This window comes from Microcebus murinus, chromosome 18, assembly GCF_040939455.1.
Source record: "Microcebus murinus isolate Inina chromosome 18, M.murinus_Inina_mat1.0, whole genome shotgun sequence".
NCBI lineage: Eukaryota > Metazoa > Chordata > Mammalia > Primates > Cheirogaleidae > Microcebus > Microcebus murinus.
Genome location: NC_134121.1, coordinates 46,277,282 through 46,294,317, shown reverse-complemented (window position 1 = coordinate 46,294,317; position 17,036 = coordinate 46,277,282). Strand labels below are relative to the sequence as shown.

The following is a 17,036-nucleotide window of genomic DNA, read 5'->3' as shown; positions in this document are numbered from 1 at the left end:
CAGCTGCTGCAGAGAGCAGAGGGCTGAGTGCATTTGGGGCCCGAATGGAGCTGGGAGAGTGTCCGGACTGAGGAACGGATCAGGATTTAGACCTGCCTTCAAAGATAGAGGCATTTAGTCCTCACTCCCCACTTGCTGCAGGAGAGAGAAGGGGTGAAGCTGCAGAACTGTGAGCTGGGGTGACAAGTCAGAGGCCAAAGCCCTGGGCTGGGAAGGCCACCCGCCAGCAGTCCCAGGCTGAATACAGAACCCTGATTTCTGTAGACTAGAACCCAGGTAGAAGCAGGGAGGGAGGGAGGGGCAAGCGTGCGTGTAGGTGTAGGGAACTGCTATCGGGCCAAAGTGTCCCAAGAATAGCCTCTTAAACTTGGAGGCTGTCCGTGAAGGTCTGAGTCATGGTCATGTGGCACAGGAAAGCCAGCCACAGGAGAAGCTTTACAGCTCCCAGGCCATGATTTGTGCCCCCGGGAGGTGAAGATCAGCCTGTTTTCCCCTTGCCCTTCACAAGTTCAGCTGCCATCTGCTGGGTCAGCTTCTCAACAGCCTCCTTGTTACAGTCTGCCTGCCAGGCTGTGGGATGAGTCACCAGGGGACTGCAAATGAGGCTCCAAGCGTGGCTGCCTTAGCCCCAACTTCTCCTCTGAGGAGAGGGAGCCTGCGCACTCGTGGAGGGAGGATCGGGGCCCTGGCCAGCTGACCACCAAGAGGAAAGATGGCTCCTGGGGCTGACGGGTGCCCCACGCCTCTCTGGAGGAGCTCTAGCTCAGGATGAGCTATCCAGAACACTCGGTTGGGCCATGCCAGACAGACACAGGCTGCCTGGGCCCGAGTACAGCTAGGTCTCTGAGTAGCGCTGGGAGCAACCTCCCCTCTATTGGGCCTCATTGTTCTCACTCGCCAGGTGGAACTGTCTTCATCCTCAGTGCTCAGGATCATCCTGTCTCTAGAGGTTATGGAAAAGCACTCTTTGTGCTTCGAGTCCCTCATTCAGCCTCGTCAGTTGTGTCATCTGTGCCCTGCCATGCCGCCGTATGCAGGAGGAGGCACTGCGTGCAAGGCCCCCTCTGACTGGGGAGGACCAAGAGCGCTGCCTCCTGCGTTTGCCCGTGACCTGGGAGCAGCCCAGAGAGCCTGGGGTCTGGGGTCCGGGTGTGTTGTGCCACACAGGGGCTAGTGATTTGGGGCAAGTCTCCACTTAATTGGGCCTCAGATTCTTCAAATAAAAATGAGGCGGTTAAAGCCAGGTCAAACCCCCTGCAAGCTCTATTGCTGTTAGGTTAGGAGGTTTCTTAACATTTCATTAACCCTGCTAAAGAGGGTGAGAAAGGTAGGATTGACTCGAGGCCTTAGATCAGCTTGTTATTTGGAGTGGCACGGGTTGGGGAGGTCTGCGGTGGGATGAAAGTCTATTTTTTGTCAGAAAAATAGCCTGCCTTGGAGGCCGTTTGCCTAAGGGGACATCAGAACAACCCTTAGACTTCTTCAGACCGTCAGGTAGCAGTGAGATTGCCGGTTCAGCCTCCTCGGTATCTCGCCTTCAGAACCAAATCCAGGCCTCCATGCGGGAAGCTGGAGCTGCTCTGAGTTCAAAGCCAGGAAGCCCCTGAAGACAGAGACACCACCAGCAACCCCCACCCCAATCAAGCTGACTCAGCCTTTCATAGCCATCGTGGTGGAAAAAGATGAGTGAAGCAGATTCAGTAGGAAGAAGGCTTTGACCTGGTATTTCTCCACTTTCGAGACTGTCTCATTTAATCTTCAGGCCTGATGGGGCAAAAGGCCAGAGGCATTACAGGTTTGGCTTCATGTGGTCTATTCTGCCCCAGGAGCAAAAGGAGGAGTGAGCCACGTTTTGTGGAGTTACAGCAGGGAAGACAACCTCTGTTAGTAACAGCTTCAAGACCAACCTACCACCAGAGAGCAATTATTCAAAAACCTATTGTGCCTTTGGTACCTCCTCAGGCTTTGTCTAAAGCAAGTCACACCCTAGAGGGGCCATGCCCTTTAAAAAGTCCCTGTCTTTAAAAAGGTTTCCAAATGGTAACAATCTCAAATTGGTGCTGTTCTCTTTTACAACAATTCTAATCTGCAGGCTGTTTGTACAGATTGTCGGCGCCCTTGCAGTTTCCTTGGTAACGTGCAGGGCTGGGCAGGACAGGACCCAGAGAGAGGTGAAGTCTTGTGCTTTGTCCTCATATTTCTAGAGTATAGATTGGTGTTAGGGCCCTCAATGTGTTGCCTGAAAGAAAAATGACACCTTGATGTTTCCAGTCAATGAGTTTGGACATTAGAGGAGGAAGCATGTCAGTTTCTTCTGGAGAGCCACACACAGATGCATCTTGGAAGAGGAGCCAAGTGCTGAGCGCCATTAGCATGCTAAGCTTTAGACTTCGTAAGATAGACGTGCACAAGCGCGCGCACACACACACACACACACACATATCTCCTCCTGCTAGGAAACAGAACAAAACCTTAATTCTCTCCACGTGGAGAAAAGCCACTGGGGACAGCTTAGGTAGACGTGTCCTCTAAAAAGGCGAGGCAGATGTGGGGTCAATGAGGTGATGGTTTTGGAGGATAGGATGCACCACCCTGTCCTAGGGAAGCAGTTTGTCATAAAACAAACAACAGAAAAAGATCCAGCCATTATAAAGGCAAGAAAGAACCAACCCAAATATTTGTACCACCACCATCCTATGGGGAATGTGCCAGTATCCTCCTCGTTGGGCACAGTGGAGGAGTTTTTACGTTGGGGTGCTGGTGGGGTCAGGGGCCTATGCCACATGGAACATGTGCAGATGTTGAGAGCTTGACTGTGTTCCCATTGGGGATGTTTGGAGGATAAACACGTGTGGCATAAAGAGGCAGAGGCCCTTTGCCCCTGCCTTTCTCCTCCAACCCCAGCCTGGCTTGTGCCCCCTGGGCTCTGGGATCATCAGTGACCTGCTCCCTGTTGGTCTCTCTTAGGATAAGAGTGAGCCTGGGAGATGGCAGTGATGGAAATGGCCTGCCCAGGCGCCCCGGGCTCGGCAGTCGGGCAGCAGAAGGAGCTCACCAAAGCCAAGGAGAAGACACAGCCGATGGGCAAGAAACAGAGCTCCATCTACAAGCGTGAGGCTGTAGAGAAGAGCCCCGTGTTCTGCGGGAAGTGGGAAATCCTGAATGACGTGATCACCAAGGGCACAGCCAAGGAAGGCTCCGAGGGAGGCCCGGCCGCCATCTCCATCATCGCCCAGGCAGAGTGTAAGGGCTGGGGTTGGCGTGGGCACAGGGGCAGATGGGTGGGCCTGCAGGTGGGTGGCTGGGCACAGGGATCCTGCAGAGGAGAGAGGTCAGGGTGACCACTGGATAAGATATTCACAGACATAACTGCGAGTGTAAGCCAAGAATCAGCATGAAGTGGGATCCGTAAAGGCGCTGGGATGGGACACAGCCGGGAGACTTGGCGAGCGGAGGCTGTACCCATTGTGACCAGAGTGCGGGGAGGGGGTGAGAGGCCAGAATGCTCAGGGCTCTTTGCAGGACTGGCAAGCAGGCCAGCAACCTTCTGCTGTGACCTTGAGCAGCCCAAGCGTCTGGAGAGGCCCAGACAGGAAAGGCCAGGTCTCCCGGAAAGCCCCGCCAAGGCCTGCAGGCCCTTCACCACCTTCCACCTAGAAGCGGCCCCACCCTGCGAATGAACACCCTGCTCTTAGGCCTGCTGGGCCAGTCTAGGGACAGCAGGGTGAGGCCTGGTCCAGTCCTTTCTGCTTCTGCTCCCGTACCTCAAGATGACTAGTAATGGCGGCGCCCCCGAGGCAGAAACTCCCAGGAGGGCTGGGTAGGGCCAGGAGTCCTCTCCCCAGCACCTGTACTCCAACCCCAGAGATTTCTGAGGTGGCACCTGGAGAGCCTGACAGCTTGCGATGGCATTTCTGCACACATACACCTCCTTCCCCTCCTCCTACTTCTTCTGGTTGGTTTTTTTTTTTTTTTTGAGACAGAGTCTCGCTTTCTTGCCTAGGCTAGAGTGAGTGCCGTGGCGTCAGCCTAGCTCACAGCAACCTCAATCTCCTGGGCTCAAGCAATCCTGCTGCCTCAGCCTCCCCAGTAGCTGGGACTACAGGCACGCGCCACCATGCCCAGCTGATTTTTATATTATTTATATTAGTTGGCCAATTAATTTTCTTTCTATTTTTATGGTAGAGACGGGGTCTCGCTCAGGCTGGTTTTGAACTCCTGACCTTGAGCAATCCGCCCGCCTCGGCCTCCCAGAGTGCTAGGATTACAGGCGTGAGCCACCGCGCCCGGCCTTCTGGTTGGTTTTTGAGGAGACATGAGAGAATGAAAATTAAAATGAAATGAGTGGCAAAATAATGGTTTTACATACACATACATACATACAATATATGCACTTATGTGTACAATATATGCACTTATGCACTTCTATTTATTGAGCATTACTCTGTGCCAGGCACTGTGCTGAGTATTTTATGTAGATTATCTTGCCTCAGCGTCACAGTAAGTGAGGTGCGGTGCCCACCCTGTGATCCCATATTGTAGTCACACTCTGTGACAGAGGGTGGCTGCGGCCCCCGTGGTCTGCTCTTGGCTGTCATGCTGGGAAGGAGGGGATAGACAGGCTGTGAGAAGGGGACTTTGGTGGGGAGTGAGCTGCCAGGTAGGGATGGTCTGGGAAGGAGAGGCCTAAGAGGCGATCTCTGGAAAGCATCTCTCTCCTCAGTTTTGAATTCCTGTTCCTTCTCTTTGCTAATTCAAGTCCTCTTCCTTTATTTAAAAGGTGAGAATAGCCAAGAGTTCAGCCCTACCTTTTCAGAACGCATTTTCATCGCTGGGTCGAAGCAGTACAGGTAAGAAGGCCGGCTGGGGTGGGAGGCAGGTCTGAGGGTGGCGTCCCCTGTCCCCCGCCCCCTCTGCTCACCTCATCTCCTCCAGCACCTGGTTTCAGCTCCTGGAACTCACCCAGACTTTCCTGGCCAAGCGGCTCTCTGAGCCAAATAAGCTTTTCAAAAGCTTTTCACGGCTTGTGGATGACTGCCTCTGGGTCACATCAGCTTGACATTTTATTTTTATTCTCCTCAGAGTCCTTGATGCAGCCCCTGGTTTCCCATAATAGGGAGGGTGCTGGGAACGGGAGCTGGAGCGTGGCCGGGAGCGCAGGCTGCGGGGCCCTTCCGCTGTGCTCCTGAGGAGACCCACTGTCTTGCTCCTGTGAGACACACCTGCGTAGGGCTGAGGGCTGTGGAAACAGGAGGGGACAGACAGACTCAGCCTGCCCCAAGCCAGGAAGCCAGGGTAACGCTGTCTGTTCCCAGGCCCCTTACTCCCCCAAAGATGATTTTTGGAAACTGACAATTCAGCCTGGAAACAGTTCGCTCCTCTACCACCAGGCGGACTTTTGTATCATTGGAACTTGGAACCTGCTACTGATAAAAAGCTTGGGGGGAGGGCTGCTGCCCTGGAACCTTAAAATGCTCAGTGGGCTCGAATTCTTCATGCCACCCCAGATGCCTTTGGTCCAGGGTAGGGGGCTTCTGGTACATGCTTCTTTCAGCTGCCTGAGAGAAGCCTGTAGGCCTCTGGCAGGCCCCAGGACTGGCAGTGGCCTCCTTCGAGGGGCAGAAGAGGAGGCCAGGAAGAGGGGCTGAAGCTGAGGTCTGCTCACAGCTGTGTGTGGCAGCCCTTTCAGAAACCCCCTGCCGCCAGCTCCTTGAACACCTGGCAAAGACACCAGCCCCTCAGAGCCACGATGGGGACAGGCCCCAAGGCCAACAGAGAGGGGCAGGCTCCCCTGTACCCAGCACCAGCCCAGGCAGGCCGTCCGTGCTTATGTGGCTCCTCACGTTCTGACAGCAGCCAGGGACCCCCAGGAACCTGTAGGGGTGGAGGCGACCAGCCTCAACTGTCCCCACTTCTAGAGGCAACAGAAACAAGCTCTGGTCAGTCAGGGCTGAGCATGCCTGTCCTGAGTGTGGGCCGCCCCCTTGGGGCACCATGTAGCCACTACCACCATCCTTCTGGAGAAGGGCCGAACGAGTGCCCCGTCACCATAGTAGTAAGCGTGGCTTGTGGGCGTGTGCCTTAGGGCCAGGCACTGAGGTAGGCCTTGAAAATGAACTATTTCATTTAAGCCCCATCTCTGCCCTGCATGGCAGAAAGTACCATACCCATTTCATAAATGATAAAACGGAGGTTCCTTGGGCTTTGGAACTTTCCACATTCGTGCAAGTAATAACAAAACTGGGATTTGACCTCAGGGCTGCATGACTACAGAGACAGTTATCTGAACCATTCCCTCTTCCTGCCTCCGCATGCTCAACATGTTGATCTGGCTCTTTTTTGACAGCCAGTCTGAGAGTCTTGATCAAATCCCCAACAATGTGGCCCATGCAACCGAGGGCAAAATGGCCCGTGTGTGTTGGAAGGGGAAACGTCACAGCAAAGCCCGGAAGAAACGGAAGAAGAAGAGCTCAAAGTCCCTGGCTCATACGGGAGTGGCCTTGGCCAAACCCCTACCCAGGACCCCTGAGCAGGAGAGCTGCACCGTCCCAGTGCAGGTGAGACCCTCCCCCCGGGCTCGTGGGGCCTTGGGAATGGGGCCTGTACCTTGGCCCCGGCCCTGTGTCCTCACACCTGCATCTTCTCCCACAGGAGGATGAGTCTCCGCTGGGCACCCCATATGTTAGGAACACTCCCCAGTTCACCAGGCCTCTGAAGGAACCAGGCCTCGGCCAGCTCAGTTTCAAGCAGTTTGGCGAGGGCCTCCGGCCAGCACTGCCTCGATCGGAACTTCACAAACTGATCAGCCCCTTGCAATGTCTGAACCACGTGTGGAAACTCCACCACCCCCAGGATGGAGGCCCCCTGCCCCAGCCTGCTCACCCCTTCCCCTACAGCAGACTGCCCCACCCCTTCCCATTCCACCCTCTCCAGCCCTGGAAACCTCACCCCCTCGAGTCCTTCCTCCTGGGCAAACTGGCCTGTGTAGACAGTCAGCAGCCCCTGCCTGGCCCACACCTGAGCAAGCTGGCCTGCATAGACAGTCAGAAGCCCCTGCCTGGCCCACACCTGAACAAACTGGCCTATGTAGACAGTCAGAAGCCCCTGCCTGACACACACCCGGAGCCCAGCTGGCCGTCCCACGGTGCCCGTGAGAAGTCTTCCGTGGAGGAGTACCTGGTGCATGCTCTGCAAGGCAGCGTGAGCTCCGGCCGCGCCCACAGCCTGGCCAGCCTTGCCAAGACCTGGTCAGCGGGGGGCTCCAGGCCGCGGGAGCCCAGTACTGAAACCGAGGACAGTGAGGGGGTCCTGCTTACTGAGGTAACTAATCCCCCAAACACCCGTCTGTATCCCTCCCCCAGCACCCCCAGTGCGGGAGCCCCAGCCGGGACTTGGGGAGGAGCAGTGTCCCTTGCAAGCCACCAGACCTTAGGGGGATGCCTTTCTGTCTTTACTAGGTCACTCAGGCCTGTGGTGACAAATGAAATAGTAGGACAGGGCTCATTGTGGATGAAAAGCTGTCGTCTCTCGCTCCACCCCCAGCCTCACTTTTGCGGCCTTTTTAGCTATTTCTGTTCTCGGTTCCTCCGGTCGTTGGCTCACGATTGCGAGTGTGTACCATGTGAATGACACATCTGCTGGGAAACAGGAGCGAGCCCACGGCAGCTTGACACGGGAAATGGGGATTGTGTCCATCTTCACCTCGCCCTGTCTCCCCTTTCCCTCTGGTTCTCTTCCACAGAACTTTGCAACCTTAAATGATTTTACCAAAGTTTAGTTTCTGGGTGTTATTCCATCTACTCATAACATCATTCCTTGACCTGCCCTGTCCCCCAGCCCCTGTCTGCTTTTCCTCTCTTTCTTCTACCTTCTAGCTGGGGTTATAGTTTTCCATTGTCAGGTTTGTTGGCAATTCTATTTCTGTCCCATAATCACAATGTGGGAGAAGGCTTTTCATCACGTGGATGAGCTGGCCTCAGGCAGCCCATGAGCCTCTCCTTTACCTCCGCTGGATTCTTGTAAGCCCTTCTGTGGTTCTGTCCGCCCAGAGCCCTGCCTTAGATCCAGAGGTATCTGGTCGCCAGGGCTCAGCTCAGCAAGGACCACCAGCTAGAGAGCCTTCATCCCTCCTGCTCCTGCCCTGGCCACTAAAACTGGCCTCTCTTGCCTGCTAACCCCAGAAACTCAAGCCAGTGGATTATGAGTACCGAGAAGAGGTCCACTGGGCCACGCACCAGCCCCGCCTGGGCAGAGGCTCCTTCGGAGAGGTACACAGGATGGAGGACAAGCAGACTGGCTTCCAGTGTGCTGTCAAAAAGGTAGGCCAGGGCTCAGGGGCTGAAGAGGGAAGCGAGGCAGGGTCCCTGGTGCATGTCCTCTGCTTTCTGTAAAGGACAATCACAGGTGGCCGTGGGTCTGACTTGTTAACAGAGCACGGCTGTTGCTAGCTGCCCTGGGCTGGCTGGAAGTGGAAGGGAGCAGCCTGTCGCATGTCTTGGCCTGGTCGCTGTCCTTGGTGTGCTCGTGTGTGAGCAGCAGTGTGTGTGGGGGGGGCACACAGCCACGGTGTCTGGGTACAGCCTAGGCCACTCCTGATATAGCCACAGCCCTTAGGGGCAAGTCAAGACCTGGAAGATGGTTGGACCATAATGAAATTCATGCTGAGCTAAAACCCCTAAACCTCGTAGTGGGGCTGCCCACCCCCGGACCAAAAGGTAGTAAGAGCAGTAGCCCCCACCTATCAGGCCCTTTGGGGAGCTGTACACTTTGGGAGTTAGACATATCTGCTCTGAGATCTCCCTCCTGTTGGCCAGGTATAGTACAGTCCTGTGAGGCAGGCCTTATGAGGAAATGAAACTGAGCAAGAGATTGAGTAACTGGCCTAGTGGCAGAACCAGAATTCAGACCCAGGTTTGTCTCACCCTAGAGTTTAGCTTTGAACCACTCTTCAGAAAGAGGTGGAAGAAGAGGTTGACTCGTGGTCCTAGAGTTTTGATTACAGGCAGAAGACATGACCCACCTCCCCCACCCCTTCATCTCAGTTAGAACTGGAGACCAGAGAGGATGCTGTGACTTGCCCAAGGCCACATCACTGAGGCCTAGAGCCGAGGCCTCCTCCTGTGAGCTCACACTGTCCAGGCCAGGGTGGGAAGTGATGGCAGCAGACCCACAGGCTCACTGGCAGCGCCCTGCCCCTTTTGGCATCTTTTCTATCCCCTAACTCTCACCTCCCCATTAATGGAAGCCACCTTGTCCCCAGCCCAAAGTCTTAGCCTCAAAGCTAGCACTGGGACCTCAGACACGTCTCTGTGGACCATCGTCTTGTCCCCTTGAGCATTTCAGAATCCCAGATTAGGGATGCTCAACTGGTAAGTGAGCAAACATTCCAAAGTTCGAAAAAATCTGAAATCCAAAACTCTCCTAGTCCCAAGCATTTCGGATAAGGGATATTCAACCCACAGTCAGACCAGACAGCCCCAGCACACTCAGGCCCCATGCAGGGTGGACACTGCCACCGCTGTCATGGGGGCTGTGGCCTTAAGGGTTGAGGCTACACTGTGATATGAATAAACCTGGCTTCCCAGGTTTGAACTCGAGCCAGGGTGGTGGGACGAGGAGGGGGACTACCATGTAGGCGTTACCGCAAACTTCAGACACACTGAGTCAAGTGAGCAAGCTCCACTCTACCACCCCCCCCCCGGGGGAAACATGTGCTGAGTTCACTGAGTTCTTGCCAGCGTGGATCTTCATCTGCCACTTACACGCCAAGGCCACGTGCCTGCCCCCGCTCAGCTGCAGTTCCCCTCCCCAGGCTACCGGAGAAGGCTCAGCTGTCCCTCCTGAGAGGTGGTGGGAGGAGGGTGAGAGAGTGTGAAGTGTCCTAGAGACCGGCACCCAGTGCTGGGAGCTTAGTCACCGGGCTTCTCAGCTGTTCCCCTACTGAGGTCCTCAGAGTTCTAGGCAACAAGATAAACAACCCTAATATAGTGGAAGAGGACAAATACTCCATTTCTCACCCTCCCCTGCCAAGGCAGTTGGGAAAGCTTCAAGCACAAGGCGTGGACTTCCCAGCACCAGGGCTGCTGCTCAAGCCCACCGGAGCCAGCCACTCTGAGAACCGCCTCCTTGCCACCTAGGAGCACGTGGTGGAGACGGCGCTCTGCAGCCCACACAGCTGCTGTTGGTTGGGCAGATGGCCCCTCCTTTCTCTCAGGGCAGTGGTAGCCTTTAGGGTTTTCAGCTGGAAGATCACATGGGAAACAGCTTCCTGATTAAGGGGTAGGGACTGGGAGGTAGGCCAGCGATCAGAGGCCAGGCTGTGTAGGGTCAGAACAGGTCCGTGCCCTCCAGTGCCCCCTGGGGAGAATCGGTCGTGCCAGCACACCCTTGGCCCTCCTTCTAGAACACCCTTGGACAGATGCTGATTGGCCATGGGTCCAAGGTTTTTATTTGTTTTGTTTAATCTTCTAATTGCAAACAAATACAGATTCATTATAAAAGCATTCAAATGAAACCCAAAAAAGCTAAAGTTTCCCTGTTCCCCAATCCTGTTCTCAGAAGTAACTGCCCTTTGACATAAACCTTTTTTAGACATTTTGTGTAAACATGTAGTTGTTTCTTTATAAAGATGAGGTCTTATTCGAGATTATCCTGTACCATGTTTTTTTCATGTAATGGCATATACTGGACAGATTTCCTTGTTGGTACATATATAACTCTCTTGTGTTTTTTAGCAGCTAATATAGAAGTTGTTATCCTAGTCAGTGGATGGATTCCATGAATTCTGGGAACTTTATTCAAAAGTGTGTGTCTGTATGCGTATAAGTGTGCACGCGCAGTGTATATGGGCACATCCACATTTTTGATGGAGAAGGGCCCATATCACTTACCAGATTCTCAAAGGGGTCTGTGGCCCACAGAGGGTTAAGAATGGTTCATGTTAGAACATTTGGCTCGAGCGTGGAGTTCTGGGAGCCTCCTTTTGGCTCTGCCACTGATCTGGAATAGTGTGGCCAAGTCAACCCAGCTGTCACCGAATACCTGCTCTGTGCCAGACACTGTGCAGAGCCTGGGGACAGAGATGTTGTGGCCTGAAGGAACTAGAGTTGTAACGGCTTGGAGGGGGGATAGATGTTTGTATGGGGAAAAAGTGAGCAGCCTCCAGCTCTGGACACACATTTAGACTGAAAACGGAGCAAGGGACGAACACCTCGGTGGTGATGCGAAAACAAGGGGGACTCTCTGATATTTCCTGTACTGGGCATTTGTGTGCCCAGTACTCTGTTGGTCCCTTTCTCATAGTTTACATTCCTGTAGTCTTCAAAAGAACTTAGAGGATTGCCATTAGCCCCCTTTTTACTGAAGGAATAAAGCAGATAAGAGTACTAAAAAAAAAAAAGAGGGGCGAGTTCAAGGAGGAAAGGGTGGTGCCAGCATCAGGGACATAGGCAGCTTGGAGGAGGGAAGCGGCTCCTGGATTTGGCGGTGGCGACCACTGGCTGCACTCCTGCCTGGGGATGCACCTCGTATGGGTACAACGTGCAGCACGTACAGGCTACGCCTGGAAAGGGAGCTCTGGAGTCCAGCTTCGTCATCAAAGGAACATAGCGTGACCTCATGCCAAAGCTGAACTGTGTCTAGCTAGTAGTTGACACGGTGTGAGCGTGGCTGTTCCCTCAAATGTGAAGTATGCATTTGGTGTCCTTCTGAGTTCTCTGGGGTGCCCCAGGGTGCTTTAACTCAGTCTGGGTGTGGCACTGTTAAAGACATTGGCTAACACCAGTCTTGTTGGTGAATTAGTTCCCACTCAGGTTCACAGGCCTCTTAGAGCTGGAAACGCTGACAAAGAGTCAAAGTTCATGGGAGGTTATTAACCAAGCCAGATATTAAGTAACAGAAGAAAGGCATTTTCCACTGATAGGCAAATGTCCAAAACCCCCGCACTGTCAGAGCTCTCATTTGCGGAGTCAGCAAGTCTCAAACTGCACTCTAAGAGGGCATCCCTGATAGGGCTCTTCCAGGCTGCTGCTGCCACTGGCGCCCCCTGGCGATGCCACTTAAGGCTTGCATGAGAACCAGCAGGAGCCAGGATAAGGGTTCATGAAATCTAAGTGTTTAATGGGCTGCTCTGATTTGAGCTGGAGGAAGTGGGGAGCTAGCTCTTCCCAGGCTCCTACTGGCACTCCTTCCAAATTTTCAACCTACCCAGGAGCAGACCCCACTGTCCCACCATTCACATTGGGAAACACACGTTGATGGGACGTGTGCTGCCTCGTTTGAAATGGCCGAACTAGGATCTGAGCCCAGGATGTTTGTATCTAAGGCCTATTTCTTCCTGTGAAGCTGCTGGTCCCTGCAGAAAGGAGTGAATGATCCCAGACCTGCCTGAGCCAAACCCTCCCCAGAAGCCTCTTCCTGTGCCCAGATGCTGGGGAAGCAGCTGCAGACACAACAAACATAAACATTGCCCTGCCTGCTTAGACCTTTCGTCCCCTGGGAGGGAGACAGACAGAGCAGGAGTTAAGTGCTGGGAGGGATGCCGAGGACTCAGAGACACCTGTCAGAAACCCAGCTTCTAAGGGTAGATGTGGATGGTGTTAAACAAAAGGCCCCATGTCTAGAAAGTGTCAGACATTTCGGCTGGGGAAAAAAATGTTCTGTGTCTGGCGGAGTTGAGGGTGGGCAGCATGCCAGGAGCCCGGGTAAGGAATGGAGTTTTTGTGTGACTGTGTGAGCTTTTGCACATGCTTAGCACTGCAGAACTTTAATTCAGGACAAGAACTTGGACCTGACACCGAGGGTATGGGGTACACCGTTTAGTCTCTGAGGGTCCAGCAGGTCCGCTGACCCCGACTCACAGCTGCCTCTGGGCACTTTCAGGTGCGGGTCGAAGTGTTTCGGGCAGAGGAGCTGATGGCATGTGCGGGGTTGACCTCGCCCAGAATTGTCCCTTTGTATGGCGCTGTGAGGGAAGGTCCTTGGGTCAACATCTTCATGGAGCTGCTGGAAGGTAAGGAGCCAGGCCCCACTCTCCCTCCAAATTCAGGGCCGAGAGCTCCCCCTGATCTTGCCCAGGCCAACTGGTAGCCAGTCAGTCCATTTCTAACCTCCTGACCCTGTGACATCTGCGGGACAGGCCTGCTTTCCCACCAGCTGCCCTTCGCTCCTGCCCTTGGCTGGCCCCGAGGCCTGGGAAAGCCCCATGTAAAGCCTGGCCCGTGGTCTCCTAGGTGGCTCGCTGGGCCAGCTCATAAAGCAGCAGGGTCGCCTGCCGGAGGACCGGGCGCTCTACTACCTGGGCCAGGCCCTGGAGGGGCTGCAGTACCTCCACACTCGAAGGATCCTGCATGGAGATGTCAAAGGTGAGGCTCAGGCCCACATGGCCCTGGTCCCCTGTGGGCTCGTCCCTCATGCCATCCTGCCTGGTTTCCCCCCATTCTCCTGAGCCCTGCCCAGTCATCTCTGGTGGCAGGGCCTGAGTCAGGCTGACAGCTGTGCCCAGTAGGAAGGGGAATGTTCTCCAAGCCCTCAGCCGGGCACCGTAGTTTCCAATAGATGGTACCCACAGAGAACCCTGGCAAAGGGCTGGGGCAGCACCCCAGGGAGTAAACCCTGCTCCTGCCCGCTCACCTAAGAGATCCTGCCTGCTGCCTGCTTCTAGCCCCAGCCCATTCCCTCCTCCCTTCTCCCATGACTAATGAAACTAATCGGAAGCAGCAGCTGTCGTGTAGGCACTGCCAGAAAGTTGCCTCACTGGAGTTGCCTCAACTCGGAGGCCAAGCTGAGCCAGGGTGGGCTGAGGCCCGACGTGACTCACCTGTTCCTCTTCCTCCCCGGTGTCTGTATGACAGCTGACAATGTGCTCCTGTCCAGCGACGGGAGCCATGCAGCCCTCTGTGACTTTGGGCATGCTGTGTGCCTTCAACCTGATGGCCTGGGGAAGTCCTTGCTCACAGGTAAGGTCCCCCACCACCCCTCCTCAGTATGCATTAGCCATGTGCCTCCTGTGCTTTCCACCGTGGCATCAAGAGATGCCAGCACTCATGTCTGCTGAAGCATTTAAGCCCCGCAGCCACGCTGGGTGATTATCAGGCTTTTGTTGTTATGTGTAAATGTGATAATGGATGTCAGGTGCTGTTTTTGTTTTTGTTTTTGAGACAGGGTCTTGCTCTGTCACCCAGGCTGCAGTGCAGTGGCCCAATCATAGCTCACTGCAGCCACCAACTCCTAGGATCAAGTGATTCTCCTGCTTCACCCTCCTGAGTAGCTGGAACTACAGGCACTTGCCACCGTGCCTGGGTAATTTTTTATTTTTTGTGGAGACGGCGTCTCATTCTTGCTCAGGCTGGTCTGAACTCCTGGCCTCAAACGATCCTCCTGCCTCAGCCTCCCCGAGTACTAGGATCACAGGCCTGAGCCATCATGCCTGGCCCAGGTGCTCATTTCTGATGCTCTTCTCACAAAGAAGAGAACAGAAAGATTGGGTGACTCTCCCTAGGTTCCAGGCCTTCTGCCTTGGAGCCCTTCTGCCCCCCATGCCCTATTTTGTGTGGCCTTTTTGGGGGTGCTGTGTTGCCAGTCTGGGACCCCAGCTCTCCTGCCCCTCTGACCATAGCTGGCCAGAACCACAGTGGGCAGACTGACCAAGAAGCCTGGGCTCCAGAGCTAATGAAACATATATTTTTAACTTTTCTTTTTCTGATTATTAAAATAATTCATGGCCAATGTGAAATATTTGGCAAGAACAGAGTTAAGCATGTAAAAGAGGAGGAAAAAAAGAATTCCTGCCATTCCTCTTGCCCAGAGATAATCATGAATATTTTAGATAATTCCTTTCAAGTTTTTTTCCTGTGCCTAGTTAAGGCCATTATAACACGATTTTGTGCCCTGCTTTTTTCATTTATGACACTCAGCATAAAATGGTTTCATTTTGACCAAAGGGAAAACAATCTTTTAAAAGTATCTGATTGTGTATTGTTTAAAGGATTGTGTTGGTTAATTCTGAAGCCGTAAATTGAATATAGACACCTGACCTCCGCCTTAAAGTAACTTTAGTAGGGTTTTTTCTTATTACAAAAATAATACCTTTTCTAACATTCTTTGAAATAGAGCTAAGCAAAAATTTTAAATATAAATCACCAGGAAAAAAAAACACCATTAACATCTACCATCAAGCCTTCCAGTCTTCTGTGCATAAAAGTTTTGTATTATTGGGGTTTTTTTCCACTTACTAATATTTCAGGAATATCATACCAGTAATTTGTCTTCTACAACTTAATTTTCATTGTGCAGCCCTTCCCATTTTTAAAAAGCACTTTAGGCTGGGTGGGGTGACTCATGCCTGTAATCCTAGCCCCAGGAGGATGGCTTGAGCCCTGCAGTGAGCTATGATGATGCCACTGCACTCTAGCCCAGGTGACAGAACAAGACCCTGTCTCAAAAAAAAAGCACTTTGAGGATTTGGTTCAAAGGGCAGAGCCCATGTCGTGCATGATCTTCTTTGTACAGGTCCCCAGCCGGGTCCCTGGCTTAGCTCCTCCCCAGCAGGTTTGACTTGGAGGCTTTGTTTCTGCATTTAAAGTTCTTTAACAGAGACACATCCAAGGTGCACCAAGAATTAGTTGGGGTGGGCCTTGCCTAGGCTCTTGCCCATCAGAGTTCACAGGTGACTTTCCATCTCACCCACGTTCTCAGGGGACTACATCCCCGGCACAGAGACCCACATGGCTCCAGAGGTGGTGCTGGGCAAGCCGTGCGACGCCAAGGTGGACGTCTGGAGCAGCTGCTGCATGATGCTGCACATGCTCAACGGCTGCCACCCTTGGACGCAGTACTTCCGGGGCCCGCTCTGCCTCAAGGTCAGTGACAGACCTGGGGTGGCCAGGAAGGGAAGCCCGTTTGGGCAGCTCTTCAAGGGGCACACATGAGCAGGGGAGGCCTCGTCATAAATGTGGGATTCTGATTAAAATACGCGCCACCCAGAACTGGGGGCCCAAGAGGAGATCCCAGCTGAGGGACTCATTGGGTTCATGCCAGGGGGAGAGCTCCCTCTGGCCATGGCGTGGGCCACCTCCACCCGCCTCCTGACGATGGGCCAGCCTGGAGCCCATGGCATCCTGCTGCCCAGCTCTGGCCTATCTTATCTGGATCCTTTTTTTCCTTTTGTAGGAAAAGTGCCAGCCCTTGCTCTAGCCCTGACTCTCCATTCCTTGTGACAGAGCCCAGCACAGCCTCGGGCGGTGGGGGCAAGGGGCGGAAAGCAAGACCAGAAAGCTGGCACAGGGAACTGGGAGGAGGCAGGCCTCACCTCTTGCCTTTCACTCCCACAGATTGCCAGCGAGCCTCCACCTGTGAGGGAGATCCCACCCTCCTGCGCCCCTCTCACAGCCCAGGCCATCGAAGAGGGGCTGCGGAAAGAGCCCAGCCACCGGGCATCTGCGGCGGAGCTGGGGGGCAAGGTCAGCCAGGCGCTGCAGCAAGGTGAGAGCCCCGCGCTGGTGGGCGGCCCCCAGCAGACTGACAGCCACAGGCCCAGAGAGGCGGCAGGGCGGGCACTGGTCCAGAGCAAGCCATTCTCCCTCTCGGAGCCTCAGCTTCCCCATCTAGAGCACAGGGATGCCAGCAGCCTGGGCTTGTTGGGGAGGCTGTGGTGATATGAGTACAAGGCTTAGTGCCAGGCCCTGGAAGAGGGTTAGAACGTGTAAAGGGCTCAAACTGATTAGGAATCAGCAATCACAGAATAAAGGCAGGTGCCACCTGCCAGCCATGTGACTGGGAAAGAGCAGAAAGCTGGTAGCATCAAAGCTGGTGGGGATGTGGGGCAGTCAGAGCCTGAGGCATCACTGGAAGGCATGTGGACAAGGCCACAGCCACTCTGGAGGTCACCTGGCCACACTGAGGCCATTGTCTGCAAACTGGGACTGAGCGTCTCCACTTCCGGGTGCTCCACCAAAGGAATTCTGCAGATCCATGAAGGGGCACACCTGAGGGCGTGCCCTGCAGCTTCATTTGTGGGAGGGGAGCTGAGTGCCACTGGG

At 54.2% G+C, this 17,036-nt stretch overlaps 1 protein-coding gene across 2 annotated transcripts in view; it reads left to right on the top strand.

The window, feature by feature from the left end:
- MAP3K14 (mitogen-activated protein kinase kinase kinase 14) overlaps positions 1-17,036 on the top strand; it is a 42,486-nt gene that overhangs the window by 20,620 nt on the left and 4,830 nt on the right. For both annotated transcript variants that reach the window (XR_012913093.1, XM_075994637.1), the window contains exons 2-11: positions 2,968-3,243; positions 4,781-4,850; positions 6,347-6,557; positions 6,652-7,320; positions 8,181-8,318; positions 12,880-13,009; positions 13,230-13,361; positions 13,851-13,955; positions 15,694-15,857; positions 16,329-16,479. Coding sequence is in view for 1 of the 2 variants with exons in the window: in XM_075994637.1 (XP_075850752.1) it covers positions 2,988-3,243; positions 4,781-4,850; positions 6,347-6,557; positions 6,652-7,320; positions 8,181-8,318; positions 12,880-13,009; positions 13,230-13,361; positions 13,851-13,955; positions 15,694-15,857; positions 16,329-16,479 (2,026 nt within the window). In the remaining variant the exon portion in view is untranslated. The remainder of the gene's footprint in view (positions 1-2,967; positions 3,244-4,780; positions 4,851-6,346; positions 6,558-6,651; positions 7,321-8,180; positions 8,319-12,879; positions 13,010-13,229; positions 13,362-13,850; positions 13,956-15,693; positions 15,858-16,328; positions 16,480-17,036) is intronic.